The sequence below is a fragment of the Alligator mississippiensis genome, chromosome 1 (genome assembly GCF_030867095.1).
Source record: "Alligator mississippiensis isolate rAllMis1 chromosome 1, rAllMis1, whole genome shotgun sequence".
Taxonomy (NCBI): Eukaryota; Metazoa; Chordata; order Crocodylia; family Alligatoridae; genus Alligator; species Alligator mississippiensis.
Genome location: NC_081824.1, coordinates 323,753,719 through 323,772,916, shown reverse-complemented (window position 1 = coordinate 323,772,916; position 19,198 = coordinate 323,753,719). Strand labels below are relative to the sequence as shown.

Below are 19,198 nucleotides of genomic sequence, written 5' to 3'. Positions count from 1 at the left end.
TCGCCCATCAGCCTCCTCCCTTCTCTGGCCAGCTGCGCCAGCTGTTGGAATCGGATGCCAGATGCTGGATGCCCTCTTGTAGCAAGCCGATCCATTCCCATGGGCAGGGAGGGGCTGGGGCAGGAGAAGAGGCGCTCGCTTTGGAGGGAGGAGATCAAGCCCCGAAGCGAGTCCTGTGGCCGAGTCCCCCACCCCTCTCCTTACACACACTCTCACGCATGCCCCCCCCCCACCCCGCCGGAGAAAGAGGCATGCGCACAAGCGACGCTCGGAGCTGTCCAAGTGCTGAAATTTATAGTCAGGGTAAGATCACGTCTCTCCCTTATCTCCCTCTCTCTCTCATTCCGGCACAGGAGCTCAGCTTTTTCTCCAGCCAACAGCAATCATTCCCCAGCAATATTTATAGCTCACTGCCAAATGCAAAGAGAGAAAAGAGATTAAAAAAAAAAGCCCCCATCAACCCAACAATCCCACAACGACTCAAGAGAGACTGATTTTTCCAAAGCAAAAGGGAAATAAAACAGTACCCACAGCAGAGACTCCTCTAGCGTGGCAGCTTCTTTCCCTTTTGCAGGATGCTCTTAAGATAGCAGGGTTTCTTGGCTCTTTTTTACCCCTCTTCTTCTATTCCTTTCTCTCTCTCTTCCCCCCACCCTTTTTTTTTTCTTTTCGAGCATTCAGTTAAAACAGCCCAGGAAGGACCGGATCTGATGCTTCCTCTCATTTCTGTTGACTGCTGGGGATGAATCTGGGTCTAACCTGACCATGATTCCAAGGACTGGCACTTCTGAATTTTTCCCCCCAATTTGTAAATATCCAGATCTTCTCTTTCCTATTTTCAAGGCACATAAATTATTGCTGTATTTGGGAATCTAGGCAGCATCGAGGTACTTTTCTTTTCCTGAATCTCTCTGGAATCTTTTCTGGGATATTTTCCATAAATCATCACAGAAAACAGGAGGAATGAACCGGCAGCTAGTGAATATTTTGACAGCCTTGTTTGCATTTTTCTTTGAGACAAACCACTTCAGGTAGGTGAAATGATTCTATCTGCTGATATTTACCAAAAGGCATGGAAAAATAAGGAAACTGTCTCACAATAACCTAATTAATTTGCTCCATCTGAGGGCATTTCACGTTTGTTTAATGTGAGCTATATCTTTTACACTTGAAGAGCCCCGTTGCTTGGTAACAAACACAAAAAAATCAAGTTTGGGCAATATGTTTTCCACTTCTCTAGTTTAAAGACACATTTTTTTTCACTGAAAGATTAATATAAGCTACAGAGCTAAGTGCCATTTTTTTCCTTTTTCCTTTTGGAATGCAGTTAAATATCTCCACATGCACTGGAAGTTATTTAGTAGGTTGGTTTGGTTTCTCCCCAAGCTATAGGAATGATTAAACCAGTTTTGTCAGGGAGATGGTTATTTGTGTTTCCTCTTTGCTTCTGGGAAAACCTTGGACAAGACTATACATTTTGAGTAGCAGTATACAGGAATTTTATCTTCTTTGAATTTAACCATTGACCTCTTTTACAATAAAAAAATGTTGCAGGGTTATCACTTAAAATAATTACTCAATTCATGACTGTACTGTATTTTATGGTATATGTATGTCTACCCAAAATAAAGTTTGTGTATGTGAGAGAGAGGATATAGAGCAACAGAGTGAAAAATTGTTTTTATTCACAAGTTTCAGGTGTCAACATACATAACTCACAACTGGTAGTTTTAAGTGACAACAGAAGTAATTTTGTTAGCTTATTACAACTAAGTATTATATTAAAAATGGAAAGCTATTTATGTTATACTTATTCAAATAAAGTTTGAATAAATATTCTTCCATTTTTGTTTAAAAGCTAGATTTTAAAGTAGTAGCAGATAGTTGTCAAAATGGGACATACAAAATATAGAAGTAATATCACAAGTGCTAAAAATAACATACTCGATTCAATAACACTTCCGTTTTATTGAGGAAAAACTAGCTATATTATCTGCTTCAAATTTCAGATAACCCATGTGTGCATCTAACTGTATATTTCTACAGATAGATACACAGAGACATGTGCGCACATATATACACACACAAATAATAAAACAGTAACGTGAAATACTATTAAAAGTGAATGATGCCTTTTAGGCACATATGTGAATACATCAATACTATAAAAGAAACACCAATATAATTAGTTTAGATACCTCTAAGAGACTACTAAAATATACAGCCAATAAAACAGGTAGTTTAGGAACCAACAGAATATTGTTTTATGACAGAATTCAATTCCCTTCAGAAAAAAAAAAATATTCATATCAAGTATCTCCAGATCTCTTTTCTCTTGTGATCAACCATCTGAGATTCCCTTTCTATGAGATATCTAATATGCTATATACACAAAGCTACAAATGTATAATGGTATAGTTAATTTACCATTAAAACCTGAAAATGCAGACTTATTTTAAAATGCTTGGATAGAAAGACCAATTGATGGTAATGATGAGAAGAAATGACCATTTACATTGCCTGTGGTGGGTTCATAAAAGATTAAAATCAGATGTGACTGCTCCTTAAACCCTTTCCAGGGAAAATAAGCACACAGTTGGGGAAGAAGCAGATCTAAAACTATTGAAATTCCTTCACATATTATTAGTAAGGTATATTGCTATGCTTATGTTTTACTTCAGACTACAAAGTCAACATTTTTCATTGTCACATGATGCATTTTTCCTGTTGTTGCTGGAAGTTAGAAGCCACTTTTAAGCAAACTTGAAGTGGAAATAGTTTCCATACTATACATGCAACTCAGATAATAACATTAACTTGGGGTATCAAAAGCCTTATGGGAATTCTTTATGGAATGATATGGCAGATAAAGAGCATCTTAAGTATATCTTTGAGAAATTATTTAACAATCTTCTTTCTGTAGTTAAGTTTTCTGAATAGCAAATTGTATTTCATTAATATTTTTCTCTTCTTGAAACTTGCATTTACTTCTAAAATAAAGTTGTCTAATGAAAATGAAAATATATTTTCTTACTGAAATATTCACTAATTCAGTCAATGTGTTGATGAGGATTTTACTTTCAAAGAAAGAGCTTAATTTCCTCATAAAAGGAAAGGCAGTACAAGCTGAATAGTCGCTAATGGTGGCTAATAATTTATTTAGGGCGGCTTTCTGTAAAGAACATGATTCAAGATCTGGAAAATCCCCCTCACAGACCCTGTCTCCTTCAGATTTTTTGGACAAATTGATGGGAAGGACTTCAGGGTATGATGCAAGAATCAGACCAAATTTTAAAGGTAAGTTTCTCTTGGTCATTATTTTTTTTTTCGGCAAATGTTTTTGACTGACTATGGGCTTAGTAACTTTACATCTCAGACCTAATTACTCTCTTATTCCAGTTTTCTGGCAAACTAATTTCATGGACATCCATTCTTCCAGCACCAAAAACCCCACTAGAGGATGCAATAGAGAATTAGGCTTCTGATACATAAAATTACAGTACAGTAACACTTATAACATAGTTGGATTTTGCTCTTGCTGGTAGCCACTTCTGAGCACCTCTCTAATGACTGGCCAAAGTAACAAACATAAGAGTGTGTTTCAGGTTACTCTACTAAAAAGTACTGGTGTTACTTATCCCTGAAGTTCATAAACATGCAAAGCAAAATCCTGAATACTCCAGAAAAAATCAAATAGTAAGGCTGTGCTTATGTAAACCCTTGGAGGAGATAAAATCCTCCCCTCACAGTTAAATGTCAGACCACCCACATAGCAGACTCCCTCTAGCTACCCTTAGCAATAGGGACAGGTATAGACATAGATTGTTGCCTTCTCCAATGTATACATAGAGTTATAGGTCTGTTATCTGACTAGCCACTTTCCTGTCTTCTCCTCATTCTCCCAGTATTTGTATTACTGTGCTGGGAATCATTATAAGCATCTCAGCCTCAGCACACATCATGGTAGATTTTAAGGCCTCCACAGCTTCAGCACAGGTTTAGTCTGTAAGCAATATTTCCATTGCTTTTGCCCTTTCAATACCCATGTAAGCAAGTTTGGGTTTTGGTCCACCAAAAAGAAAGGAGGTGGGAGATCAACTTTTCTCTTACATATTTAGAACTGCCAGAAAGTTCTACCATTCAACTAAACAGCCTCTTTCTAAGCTCAAAGTGCAGTTATACTTTGAACAGTGAAAGGTACTTTCTTTCTCAATAAGGCTACTCCTTCTATGTATTCAGATTTGTATCAGCTGCCTTTGGTTAAAAAACAAAACAAAACAAAAGATTTTTCTTATTATCCCTGCAATGAAAGCTGATGGTATGAGCATGAAATGAAAAATCATTTCTCAGCCCATGAGAGCAAGTAGTATGATAAAGTGAGCTCACACATCAATGACAAAAAATGTTAATTACCTTTCAAATCAAGAACCAATTTCTGCCTTCACTCCCACATGTGCAAACTTCAGAATTTAGAATGCTGAGTTGCTTTTACTTTTTAAGATGCATGAAGTATAAAAGGCCTAATATGACACTATATCCCAAATTTATAAAGCCGGCAGGTAGAAAAACTGTTGTCCTTGTCCAGGAAAACACTTTCCCCTTAACTACATTGGGATTTCAACCTGCCCTTAAAGTATGTGTTTAATTTCTATCCTGAACTGGAACCTATGTTTATTAATAGTAAACCAATATTATATTCCACCTTCCACAAACCCCATGGAGTCACGTGGATTTAATTGAGATTTTATATGGTGCAAATTAAGTCAGAACATGTCCCAGAAAGAAATGTGGAACCATTAAGGACAAATTCTGTCTAGCCTCTACCTGTCTGTGTACTTGGGAGGAGAGTACAAACAGCTTTCCCCTCTTCCATCTTGTATTGCTCAAGTAGGATTAGATGCAGTCGAAAAGCCCGGTAGAGAAGAATTCAGAGACATACTTAGGGAAGAGAGTAAGGAAATACATGTTTATTGCTCTGCTTCTCTGATACATTAGTGAACAGAGCTGGGAAGAAGAAAGATGCCTTCAATAAAAGGGTGGGCAATGGGCACACTGCTCCAGGAGACATTCTGAATTGTTTGACATAATGAGCGAGCATAAGTTGCTCACTTTCCCCAGTACAGTTCAGTCTACTTCCCCAACCAGGCCCTGGGTGACAATAAATCTGGAATATCATACTGTTGTTTTTGCTAAGCCACTTTTCAGAGCAGAAATGTACTTCATGTCATTTTGAAATAAAAAATAAACCTTCATAACAGCTTTCCAGCTCAGAATTCTCTCAATTGTAACATAAAGATTCTAACAATTTAAAGGATTCATTTCTGTTTCCCATTCTTTCTTCAAAGGTATTATGTTTGACTATCTAAATTTCAAGAGTTAAGCCTTATATAGAGAATTTTGATCATCACATCATCAAAGAAAATTTTGGCAAGCTATAGACTGTCTTGTAGTCTTATTTACAGCTGGAAAAGTACAATTTCAGTGAATGTCAAATCTCTCATTAGACTTTTCCAAAAACTACAAGTTGAAGGCAGTATTTCCGTTTTTGCACAATTTTCCCTTCAAAGTACCAAAGGCAGAGAATGTGGGGGATCAAAGTGAATTTAATTTTATGTTGTAAAGTTGGAGTGGTGGTATAGCCAAGCTGGTCTGGAGCTTGTTTTTTGTGATATTTTTCACTGGACCCAACAGCATAGTTGGGAGAATTATTGGGAAAGCTTTCAAGCATCAGGTGCCCTTTGTCAAGTCCTCAGGTTTATAAACCTGGATATTATAGAGATGTTTCAAGTACTGAATCCAGTTTTGTGACAGTGTTGCCTGCCATATGCTTCATATATTAATATTTTATAGGTCTATTTAAACAGTTTTTGTGATGTGATACGATAAAAATGTTAACATTCTAAATTCTAGAAATGTATTAAGTGTAAAATATTGGATTGCTTCTTTTTTAATTAAAATGTATATATGGAAACAATACATTCAAGTATTTTTAAGTAAAAAAGATCTCTGTAAAGTGATTCTCTTGAAAAATGGTGTCCGCTATTTGTCTTTGCATATAGTTGTGAAAAGGACCAATATTTGTTAACTACATTTTAAAAAAGCAATCACAGACTAAAGTACTTTGGTCATTTGCTGTGCATTCATCTAAATTACTTCTGTTTCACATCAATTATACAGCTTTCTTTTGGACTCATATTTTGTTCTGTCAGAAAATAGTCTGGAATTCCTAAAGAAAGCAGCTCTATTGTAAGCTTATCCTCATATTTCATGCTACTGCTTATAAATTAATTCAAATACATTTTTATGGACAGTTAAGAGTCTGAATCACTGGAAAACAGATAATGATTTGATTCATTCACTTTATATTGAGGGAAGAAATATTTGTTCATTTAAACAAAATACTTAATTCAAAGTAATTGATCACCGTATTTCTTTTATTTGCCTTTTTGAATTAGAAACTTCAAATGAATAAAGTGGAAGCAACAAAAAGAATGTTAACTTAAATCAGATGTTAATGATACAATTTTGTTAATGTTAATGATACTTTTTGTTATTTTTGCAGTCATTTTCTTTAGTAGAGGGTTCTTTCCATGCAATAATTATAACTCTTTTCAATAGCAAAAAATGTCTGCTTTTTCCTGTATTCCCAATAAAATATTGTGTGAAAAACTATCAGAAGAGAGTGTGATTGTATCCAGGATACACTCATAGAACAATAGGCTTGAAGTGACCTCAAGAAGTTATCTAGCCAAGATCCTGCTTAACATAGGATCATCCCTGTTTAAATCCTTCCTGCCAAGTGTTTTCAAGCTTGCACTTAAAAAAATCAGCTTTCTATGCAGTCTGTCCCATTGTTTAACCATTTTCATAGTCCTTCTATATATGCAACCTAAATTTCCTTTGTTCCTATTTACTTCTTGCAATATGTCACATATTCAAATTAAAGACCACTACAAATTAGCTACAAAGATGTTTTACATTTAACAAGTAACATCTTTGAGGCTTGTCTGCCAATTTTGGAGCTTGTTTGCCTTTTTTATTGGGTGATAAATTACTTGAATATATGTCATGTTGCAATGTATCACTTAATTAACATATTACTTGGGTGATGTATGTAATGTCTGCCGGGACCCTTTTTGTGTCCCTTGTGTATAACCATCTTATTTATAACAATCCTTAATGTATTTGAAGATTGTTATGCAATCAGTTTCCCCTTTTTCACACTAAATAATCCCAGTTCTTCCAACCTTTCTTTGTAAATCATGTTTTCTAGACCTCCAATCATATTTTTCTCTCTTCTGACCTCTTTCTAATTTTTCTATGTATTTCTTGAGATACAGTGCCCAAAATTTGACTCAGTTATCCGGATGAGGGCTCACCAGTGTTGAACAGAGTGAATTAATCACTTCTTGTGACTTGCATACAACATTCCTGTTAATTAATCCCCACAGCTATTAGTTTTTTATGTAACAATAGCAAACTGTTGATTCATACTCAACTTTCTATCTAGTACAACTCCTATGTCCTTTTCAGCAGAACAGTAAGTTAGTCAGTCATTCTATATTTGTATTTGTGAATTTCATTTTCCATCCGAAATTCAGTACTGAGGATGCATGTGTTCTTCCTTCAAGTTATTAATGAAACAATTAAACAGTACTGGACCCAAGACAGATGTCTAGGAAATCCCACTTGATGCCTCTTTCCAGAAGTTAATGACTACTCTGAGCATGCTTACAGTAGTTTTGCCTGGACTCTGTTTTCTTAGGTTTGGAATAAAAATCACAAACACTTTTGCCAAAAACCTTGCTAAAGTCAGGATATATCAAATCCATTGCTCTCCTTTATCTACAAAGCCCATCACTTTATTGTAGGAGAAAATTAGGTTTGTCAAAAGCAAGGATGATTTGCTCTTGACACGTCTATGTTGGTTCTTCTTGATCACTACTTTATTATCCTCCAGGTGCTTAGAAAAATATTGTATTGTCCAGAATTTTTCCAGGTATTGAGATTTGACTGACTCATCTGTAATGCCCTGTATCCTCAAAGATGAGCACTACTATATTTGCCCTTTTCCAACTGTCTGGACTTCTCGAGATCTCCATGAATTCTCAAAGATAATAGCCAGTTTTTCTGCAATTACCTCAGCCAGTTCCGTAAGTACCCTAAAACAAATCTCATCCAGTTTTGCTGACTTAAAACCAACCAGCTTTTCTAAGTAATCTCTAACCTGTTCTTGCCCTACTCTAAGCTGATCGTTTTCTTTCCTCTTCTTGCTCCTAACTCCTTCTTATGTGATAGTAAGAAAGGTATTAAATACTTAAAACTTCTCTGTCTCATCTGTTATTAGATTACTCTCCCCATTCAATAAAAGGGCTATATTTTCTATAGTCTTTATCTTTCTTCTAACATACTTATAGACTGCTTTTTCAGTTGCTTTTATCTCCCTTTCCAGCTATATCTCAATTAGTTCCTTGGCTGTCCTGATTTTCTCTCTATATCCCTGTGTTATACTCAGATTCATACTTAGTAATATGGCCAGGTATCCACATTTTGTGAGACTTCTATTTCATTTTCAAGTAATTGATGAGTTCACTATTCAGCAATGCCAGTCTCTTGCTACTCTTCCTGTTCTTCCTTTGCATCAAAATAGCCTGTTCTCATATTCTTTATATTAAATTTTACAACCAGATCTCCTGGATTCCCTCTTTCCCATGATTTGCTCACCAGTTCTCTGAGTTTGTTAAAGCCTGCTTTTCTGAGGACCAGTGTCTTTATTTTGCTGCTCTCCTCTCTTTTCTTCCCTTAGGATCTTGAACTCTACCATTACACAATTACTGTCACCCAAGTTTTCTTCTGCCTTTGGATTCTCAACCAATTCCTCCCTATCCATAAGTAACAAATCAAGGAGGGCTTTCCCCATATCCTTCATCCACCACCTGTATCAAAAATAGTTCTGAACAGCCTCCAAAAACTTGCTTGGTTTCCCATGCACTGCTGTATTACCCTTCTAACTGATACCACACTGTACTGAAATGATCTATTACTCCAAGCCCTTTAATTTGGAGACATTGGCTAATAGTTTAAAAATAGGCTTGCTTACCTTTTCTCCTAGTTTTGTAGTCTAGTAGACTAGACAATAGGGAAAGCTAAAGAAAATGTAACAGCTTCCTCTCAGAAATTCCTTGCTAAAGCATTCTGCTTGAAATGTTTAGTGGCCAGTAACTGATCTTTTATTTGTAGGTTACTGAATTAGAATATACTAATTGTTTAAGTAAGAATAATAGGTTAAATATTATACTTACATTAAGTTTAAATGTCAAGGATTTGATCAAATACTAAATGAAGTAAATGGGAGTCTTTACACTGCTATCAGGTAGTGTTGATCCCATAGTTAAAGTAGATGTTTCTTTCTATTATTTCAGTGGTACATTTTTGTTTCTATAGTGCAAATTTTCTGGCCTACATTTTGTACCAAGAAAATACTAATGTGCCATCTCTCAAATTACAAAAAGCATAGTAATTCTTGATGAAAGCTGACATTTTCACCTTCATCCTCCTGATTTTTCTTGGAAATAGCATTGGTAACATACAGGGTGTCTGTGTTGCATTACAACAGACAATGATGTGGTTCTTCATCGGTAAGAGTAAAACATAGTGAAATAGCACTGCAGCAATCTAGAATAGATTACCACCTGTTCACCTCAGGATAGCTCAACATGATGTGAAAAATCCCACACAATGCCACGATGACCAAAAGGGTCATGCATATTAACAGTTTAATCACAGCATGGGTTACGTAGGTGGCAGAATGGTAGTCTGAGTTTATAACTGTACTTCTTGACATTTAAATTATCTACATTACATTTCAAATTTCCATTTGTCTAGAGTTCTATCTTCTAACAGTAAATTTAAAATCTATCTGCAACTTACAGCAAATTAGTCTATCAGCAAATATGATAATTTTTTTTTTTGACATTAGTAAGCCCTTTATACCAAATTCAGTAGGAATGAGAAAACCTATTAAAGTCTTCATTGGAGGTTTGCACAGGTCAGGCAGTGATGATGGCTGTGCTGTTAAATGTCATGTTACAGTTCATAGAATCAGAGAATCATGGAAATTTAGGCTTGGAAGGGACCTCAGGAGGTCATCTAGTCCAACCCCCTACTCAAGGCAGAACTATCCCCAACTAGATCATTTTAGCCAGGGCTTTGTCAAACCGGGCTTTAAAAATCTCTGAAGATGGAGATTCCAGCAACTCTCTATGTAACCTGTTCCAGTGCTTCAACACCCTCCTAGTTATAAGTTTTTCCTAATAGCCAACTTAAACCTCCCTTGCTGCAACTTGAGACTATTGCTCCTTGTTCTGTCATCTGCCACCACTGAGAACAGTCTAGCCCCATCCTTTTTCGAACCCCCCTGCAGGTGGTTGAAGGCTGCTATTAAATTCCCTCTCAATCTTCTCTAGACTAAATAAGTCCAGTTTCCTCAACCTCTCCTCATAAGTCATGTGCCCTAGCCCCTGAACCATTTTCATTGCCCTCCACTGGACTCTCTCACAGGACTCCAGATGGGCCTCACCAGTGCTGAATAGAAGGGAATAATCACTTTCCTTGATCTGCTCAGCATCTGACCGGCAACACTCCTACCAATGCAGCCCAGTATGCCATTAGCCTTCTTGACAACAAGGGCACACTGTTGGGTCATATCTATCTTATTGTCCACTGTAACCCCCAGGTCCTTTTCTGGAGACCTGCTACTTAGCTAGTCAGTCCCCAGGCTGTAGCAGTGCATGCTATTCTTCCATCCTAAGTGCAGGACTTTGCACTTGTCCTTGTTGAACATCATGAGATTTCTTTTGGCCCATTCCTCCGATTTGTCTAGGTCACTATGGATCCTACCCCTACCTTCTAGCATATTTACTACTCCCCTCCCACCCCCAGCTGGGTGTTATCTGCACATTTGTATTCTATGCCATCTTCCAGGTCATTGATGAACATACTGAACAAAGCCAGCTTCAGGACTGACCAGGGCATTCCACCTCATGTCAGCTGCCAACTGGACATCAAGCCATTAATGGACATCAACCCTCTGAGCCCGATGCTCCAGCCAGTTTTTTATCCACCTTAGACTCCATTCAGCTTGTCTGCAAGAATGTTGTGGGAAACCATGTCAAAATTCTTGCTAAAATCAAGGTATACCACATCTACTGGTCTCCCCGCATCCACAGAGCCAGTCATCTTATCGCAGAAGGTAATCAGGTTTGTCAGGCATGACTTGCCCTTGGTGAATCCATGCTGACTGTTCCTTGGATCCTCCTTTTCCCTTTCTTAGATATCATCTGGGACCTCTCCTGATTGCCGTGAGTTTTCAAAGATGGTGACCAGTGGCTCTGCAATCACATCAGCCAACTCCCTCAGCACCCTTGGGTGCATCCCATCCAGCCCCATGGACTTGTTCATGTCCAGCTTTTCTAAATAGCCCCTAACCTGTTCTTTCACCATTGTTGGCTGCTCACCTCTTCCCCAAACTGTGCTGTCAGGTGATATAGTCTGGGAGCTGACCTTGCCTGTGAAGACTGAGGTAAAAATGGCATTGAGTACTTCTTCCTTTTCTCCATCCTCTGTCACTAGGTTTCATCCCCCATTCAGTAAGGAACCAACACTTTCCCTGATCTTCCTCTTGCTATTGACACACTTGCAGAAACCCTTCTTGTTACCCTTTAAATCCTTTGCTGTTTGCAACTCCAATTGTGCTTTGGCCTTCCTGATTTGGTCCCTGTATGCTCCAGCAATGCTCTTTTTTCTTCCCTAGTTATTTGTCCAAGTTTCCACTTCCTATAAGCTTCCTTTTTGTGATTTAGTTTGCTAAAGAGTTCCCTGTTAAGCTAAGCTGGTATTCTGCCATACTTGCTAGTCTTACTGTACATTGGGAAGGTTTGTTCTTGTACTCTAAGTAAGGCTTCCTTAAAGTACAGCCAGCTCTACTGGACTTCTCTTTCCCTCAGACTGGCTTCCCAGGGGATCCTGCCTATGAGTTCCCTGAGCAAGTCAAAGTCTGCTTTTCTGAAGTCTGGGGTCCTTACTCTGCTGCTCTCCATCCTTTCTTTCTTCAGTATCCTAAACTCAGTCATCTCATGGACACTGTTACCCAAATTGCCACCTACATTCCCCACCAATTCTTCCCTATTTGTGAGCAGCAGGTCAAGAAGAGCACAGCCCCTAGTTGGCTGTTCCAGCACTTGTACCAGGAAGTTGTCCCCAGCACTCTCCAAAAACTTCTTGGATTTCCTGTGCACTACTGTATTGCCCTCCCAGCAGATGTCAGGGTGATTTGAAGTCCCCCATGAAAACCAGGGCCTGTGATCAGGAAACTTCTGCTAGCTTTTTGAAGAAAGAAAACCTAATCCACCACTTCCTCCTAGTCTGGCAGTCTATAGCAGACCCCCACCATGACTTCATCCTTGTTGTTCTCTCCTCTGACCCTAACCCAGAGACTTTCAACAGGCCTATCTCATGTTTCATACTGGAGCTCTGAGCAGTTGTATGGCTCTTTTATAGGAAGTGCAACTCCTCCTCTTCTCCCCTGCCTGTCCTTCCTGAACAGTTTGTACCCATCCGTGACTGTGCTCCATAATGTAATTTTCATGTTGGATCAGTGGGTTTAAATCTATCTAACAAATGTACACAGTGGGGACATCTACATGTGAAAATGCTGTTAGGTGGGTTTACTCTACAGTAATTTACTGTGGAGTAAACCCACCCTGAGCAGGCATCTACATATGTAGGCATCTGGGAGCAGATTTTTTCCCAGTCGGAACAGCCCAGAGGCAGCTGTCTCCTAGCTAGGACTGGGAAATTGCTCCCTGCTCCTGGGAGCTTCCTGCTGCCAGGATAGGCTCCAATGACAGAGCTGAGGCCAGGACAATGTCCCCCTGCCCCAGCAGCAAGGAGCTCCCAGCCCATGCTCTGTGATTGCGGAGCCTGGTCCTCAGAAAGAGCTGTTGGGTAGGGGAAGCCCCCTACCCCAATCCAGTGGTGGGGCAGCTAGCAGTGAGCCCCCGGCTAGGCCAACCCCTGTGACTCAATTGCCTGATTGGGGCATGGGACTCAGAAAGAGCTGCGGGGATGGGACCTACCCCAGACTGGGACAGCTTTCAGACAGCTTTGGGCTGTGCAGGGAACTCTGCACATGCAGACTGAAGCTGGCTGGGACCTGCCTGAAACAGTTCTGGTCTGGGGCAGGTCCCAAGCAGCTCCAGGTTGGGTGGGGAACTCTCCCCGTGCAGGGAGCTCCTGGTGCCAACTCTGCGATAGGAGCAGGGGCTGGGAGATTGCTCTCTGCCCCCAGGAGTTGCTTGCTGCTGGGGCAGGCTCCAGTTATGGAGCCCAGGTTGGGACAATGTCCCACTGCCCCGGCAGCAGGCAGCTCCCTGGGAGCAGGGACCAATTTCCCAGGCCCCACTCCAATCATGGAGCCAGAGCCAGGAGTTTCCTGCTGCCAGGGCAGGGGGACATTGTCTCCACCTGGGCTCTGTGATATGAGCCCACCCCGGCAGTAGGCAGCTACTCTGTGTTGGCAAATTTGCTCCCTGTCAGCTGTCTACACATGCCATACTGTGCAGTAACTACTCTGCAGTTAATTTTCTACCTGAATTTGCAGGTAGCAAATTAACCACAGAGTAGACTGCTGAGAAAGTATCTGCATGTATAGATGGTGATGCTTGCTGCACAGTAGATAAATCTTGCTTGCTGCACAATAAAGTGTCTTGTGTAGAAGTGCCCGCTAAGTCATTTACTGAAAAATTAATCTGACAATCGTTTCTGGAAACTGTTTATGCATTTTAACTTTGAGATCTTGGCATCAAATTTTGGATTTTCCCAAATGTTTGAACCCTTTGCTCACTTCTTTGTCCACTCCTGGACAATGTTAAAATGTATAAACATTTAAAATGGAAAGAAAATGGTTACAGTTGCAGAACAAAATGAGTGGCTGAACAGTTAATATGTGGGGATATATTTTCTTCATGTCTTAAGAAGAAACATATTATGAAATGATCTCTTCATGAATTAGAAGATTCCAATTCAATAAATATCTTTAAAAAGACACTATATCTTTTTCGCCATCAAACTGGGCAACTTTATTCCGAAATGGCTAACAATTTTCCTAAGGCCAGTCTTTAGGAACTAATGGCTAAAACCCCTTGTAAATCCAGACAGAATGAAACTATTAAAGTCTTTTGCTATATATGAAGCTCAAACTAGCAGAGGGCATGGTCCCATAGTTTGGGTCTCTCAAAAAGAGATAGAGCATGCAAAGTGGACCTTCTTGCTAATATACCCAATTCATAACCGGCAGGATTCCACTATAATGCTCTTTTGAGTCATATGTGGGTAACCAATGAAAACTGACTACATGATCAACCTATCATTCTCTTCATATGCATACTGACATTGCCCCTTGGTGTAGGAGTATCTCCCCTGTTTGTGGGATAAATGTTATAGATGATAGTTTCCTGTGGGAAAAAAGCAGCTTATCACTGATTTCTTATGAAGTTCTGCATATACAGCAGAATTCAGAATTAGGCTCTGTGTAATGGTATGCAATATTTGAAGATATGAATTTTTTATTCCTTTTAACTGGTTTGAAACACAATAAAGGAAATGATGTTCAATTCCATTTTCTTAGCATATATTGGCCATCTGAACAGATAAACCTTTTTACTGTGGCTATACAAGGAATATGCAACTTTTAATTTCTTATAGAATTCTAATTTACCTGCAACAGACTTCTAAGGCACTGACTGGAGCTTATTTTTCGTGCCCTTCTTTCTTCAGATTCTCTTCCAAGAAACCAGTAAGGCCAATAGCAGTCTATGGACTGATAATGATCCTTCTCATTTTACTGTGTTTTCTATATTCAGAAATAGTGATTTAATTAAGAGATACCGGTGGATTTGACTCTTGTTGTGGAATATTGCTCTTCTGCTGAGGGAGACTACTGGGGGAATTTACAGAAAACAATTGTCAAAGCTAAACCCAAGATCTTTGATCTTTGATATCCAAGTGAGACACACTGATATTCCAATAAAGTCCTAGGTTAGCTCTTTTATTTTATTTTTTTGTGCCAAATGTCTTGGGTAGATTAAATATTTCATATAATTAAGGCTTCTGCATTACAGTGAGGCAATATATGAGAAAACACATATAAATTTAATAATTATACATATAGCATGTGTATGTATGTGTGTATGGAAGGGAGTAAGCTCTGGGTTTAGCCTAAAGCCTTGCTCCTAATAGGACATAAATTTCACCACTGCTACTGCACTGCTCTCCATCAATTTTATTCAAGAATTATTAAATGCAAAGGGCAGTGGCTTAGTGTCAAAAAGAAAATTGGAGGGGAGACTATGTAATAACTAACCTGTGTAGTGGTGGTTAGAGTATTATGCTGGAAAGTCAGAAAAATGCAGGTTTGAAAATAGTATCCAGCTCCTGGAAGGGTTCCATAACTACTTGCCTGTTTAAGCTAAACCATGGGATGACCTTCCCACAATTATTCTCAGACTTATGGCCAGGTAAGCACATAAGTGCCTGGCCAGTACATTGCCAACTGAGCATTTTTAGTTTATATGCAGATATTTATGCTTCTACAGTACAGAGGTAGGGCCAAACAGCACATAAGCAGCTAGAAAACTGCCATTTAGGCACACAAAGTGGAATACAATTCCATCTTTACTGGGTGTGCATCTATATGTAAACTATAAATCTCTATATATCATGGAGATCTATATGCATACATAAATGAAGCACATAAACTGCCAGAGCATAAAGACATATTGACTCCACTACCTAGTAAGTTTGGATGAGAAGTGGTTGCCATTGCTATTTCAAACTCTAGTGGCTGTGCTTAAAAAAAAAGAAAAAAGACTTCACCCTGCTCAGCACTTGGAAAGATTGTAAATCTTTGGATGGACAGCTTCTAGGTTGCAGATCTGGGGTGGAAGAGGAGGGAAGGTCCCCTCAGGGGATATCCAGTCCCCTGTATTCAGCACTTCCTAAAGGCAACCTTTAGGTAGCCCCTTGATCCACATACTGGATATTGTGGATTCAGTTATGAGATAACTAACTGTTGAGGGAAACCATGTACTGAGTAGGAAGTCTAGGCATCTCAATCTATGCTGAATTATACTTCAGAGCTAGGCACATTCAAATGAGTCTCTGCAGTCTCTTTTAGGCACCCATGTCCATTTTTTAGTTTAACCCAAAGTAAATAGAGGACTTCTGGGGAGGTTCATTATGAGCAGGACGAGCGTATTGTGCTCAAAATGCTGATCACACTTTCTTGTGTGTTTCTTTCAATTCAAACCTAAAAGGGGAACAATTCAGCTGTAGATGAGACTAGCCGGCCCTTGCATTTAAGGGATAACTCTTGCTAATTCAATTAGTGGAAACTGATTCTCTTACTTCCCTATAATTACATAAGTATTATTATCCCTATTTTAAATCTGGGGAAACTCATTTGAGCAGAGGTTAAATGACTTGCCTGAACTCACATAGCCAGTGGCAAAACTGATATTACAATTAACCAGATGCATTCTTACTCCATTACACTGTGCTGCCTCTAATGAATAAAATCCCAGTGGGTGCCATCCTTGCATCTGCCTTGTAAAGAACTGTTTCAGCAGTCTTTACGTTTGTGACTCTTACAACACTAGGCAAAGTGGGTGCTAACAAGTACATAAAATAATAGTAAAATGATAAAGCAATAGCATACCTACTGTTTTTACCATGCATACTGCTGTTTAAAATGATGTATTTGGTTTAAAGGGGTACTTGAAAATTATATAGGTCAGAACCTCAGCCTGTGTATGGCATGTTTATATATATACAGGCATGCATATGTGTATAAACATCCCTCCCTCCCAAAACTAAAAATATGGAGAGTCTACAACTCTCTAGGGATTCATATCACAGGTTTTTAGCTGTAGTTCTCATTCCCACATGGAAGATCTGGATGGTTTAAGGCAGCAGTGGGCCTGGGGATGATGCACTGGTGCACTTGCACCCCATTTGTTTCCTGCTCTACCAAACATTTAAAACCAACTGCCTGGAAGTAGCAGCAGCATGTGTAGTCGGACAGTGCTGAGAGAATCAGTTGACTTCATGGCTCATTATAATCACACCACAGGTGTTAATGACCCTTTCTTCTTTGTAAAGGTCTGAATGTTCCACCAATTAAGCTAACCTTTGTTCTGCAATTCGGCCATCTGTTAGCTGTTCCTAGTAATGACGCTCCTATTTCACAGCCCTGCAAATTATTTTTAACTCATTCCAATGAAGGTCTGTTTATTTTTGCTTCAGTCTTAAACTGAATAGTACAGCCCTAGGGCATGTGAAAATGAAACAGGGACCCTAAATTGAAGCAGTGGGTTTTAAAAAATACTGCTTCAATTTAGGGTTGATTAAACCCCCGTGTCGTGTGCCTAACCCATGGACTTACCTGCCTCTCCAGTGGGGAGGAGAGGGCAAGCTGCTGGCAGGTGGAGCAGTCCCTGGGCTGTGGTGGAGCTGGGGCTTGCCTCCACAGCAGCAGCGCCCCCCCGGCAGCACCTGCCTGCAGGCATCCAGCATCAGGCCCCTGCGCAGCTCAGGCAGGCTCTGAGAGGTGGGGGAGGAGATCAGACTCACCACTTTTCTTGGGCGGAGTCTGCTTTCCCAGGCTGTTGCCAGGCTGCCTGCAGGGCTTCCTGCAGACCCCATCAGCTGCACAGAGCCCAGTGCTTTGCTCGGCAGATGTATGAGCAGCAAACTGAAACTCCTTGCAGGAGTGCGCCTTAAATGACCCCAAGTCATTTAAGGTGCATTACGCTGCTGAATTTCCTATAGCAGCTGGAATTAATGCATGATATACCACTGAGGTGTGCGAAGACCGACATCATTAAAGCGGTGCAAAAGCATTTAGCCTGCTTTAAAGTGTCTCTCATACATGCCTCTCATTTCATCTACACACAGCCCTAGGCTCCTAGTATATCAGTAAAGTTTCTAGTTTATTTGTTAACTGAAGAAAAACATATGAGTTGTTTTATTTGTTATGATATACCTCATCATCTGCACCTTTATTTTCAAAATTCTAGATCTGCTCTGGTCTAAGGTTTGAAAAGATTTCTTTTCTGGGGAAGAATAGTATACTTACCCTGTGCTTAAATGTGTTCTTGTTTTATTTTTATTTTTTTCAGCATAGACCTTGTTAAAGCCTTTGATCATTTGAATGGACAAACCATAACCATCATAAAAATAGCTATGTAGAAGAATTTTTCAGCTTTCATGATACCTCTGGGAACTACAGCTTTGTCACACTTTTAAAGAGTGTTTGTATTATATATGTTTAAAGTGGGATTTTCATTCATTTTTTCTACAGGAGAAGAGCCAAATACTCGTTTATAAGACTTGCTATGATTACTGTCAAGTAGGGTTAGATTCTTTCACTTATATTCATAGTTTCATCATTTCATAGTTGGTAGGGTCAGAAGGGACCTGAGCAGATCATCAAGTCCAACCCCCTGCCATGGCAGCAAAAAGTACTGGGGTCAAATGACCCCAGCAAGGTGTTATTCATATTCATGAAGTCCTTATTGTTCATATATTCTCATTGGAGCTATTTATGTAGAAAAATGCTACACAGTGGGCACATCTACACATCACCCTATGGCGGTATTGTTACTGCATCATACTGTAGTATTTCTTTTTGGAAATAATAAAGCATGGTGCAGTAACTGCCTGTACTGTGCCATGCACATGGCACACAGTTAGTGTTCATCACTACTTTGCTGTAGTAGCATGCTAAAACAGGGGAGCGAGCCATTACAGCAAAGTAGTTGCTGGTCACATGTATGCCCGTGTCACCCTATGTCACTGTAGGAACACACTATGGCAATGTAACGCATTGCTATGGCAACATAGGGTGACGTGTAAACTTAACCAGTGGGTGTGTCTACATGAGATGATTTACTTTGTAGTAGACTAATCTGTAGTGCAGGAAAGCATCACTATGTAACCATACACAAGAGCTACTGCTCAGTAGATTAGTCTACTGTGTGTTATCTAAATACAGGTGCTAGATTTACCAGGCAGTAGCTACTGCTCTGTATTGCATAGTTACATAGTTGACTGGAAGCAAATTGCTCCTAGTCATCCCAGG

The 19,198-nt window shown here is 39.4% G+C and overlaps 1 protein-coding gene across 1 annotated transcript in view; it reads left to right on the top strand.

Moving 5' to 3' along the window:
- Positions 1 to 360: 360 nt before the first annotated feature.
- Positions 361 to 19,198, top strand: part of GLRA2 (glycine receptor alpha 2) — a 215,602-nt gene continuing 196,764 nt past the window's right edge. Inside the window, exons 1-2 of the mRNA XM_014607769.3 lie at positions 361 to 1,031; positions 3,164 to 3,297. Of these exons, the coding sequence (XP_014463255.1) occupies positions 964 to 1,031; positions 3,164 to 3,297 (202 nt within the window). The 5' untranslated portion in view covers positions 361 to 963. The remainder of the gene's footprint in view (positions 1,032 to 3,163; positions 3,298 to 19,198) is intronic.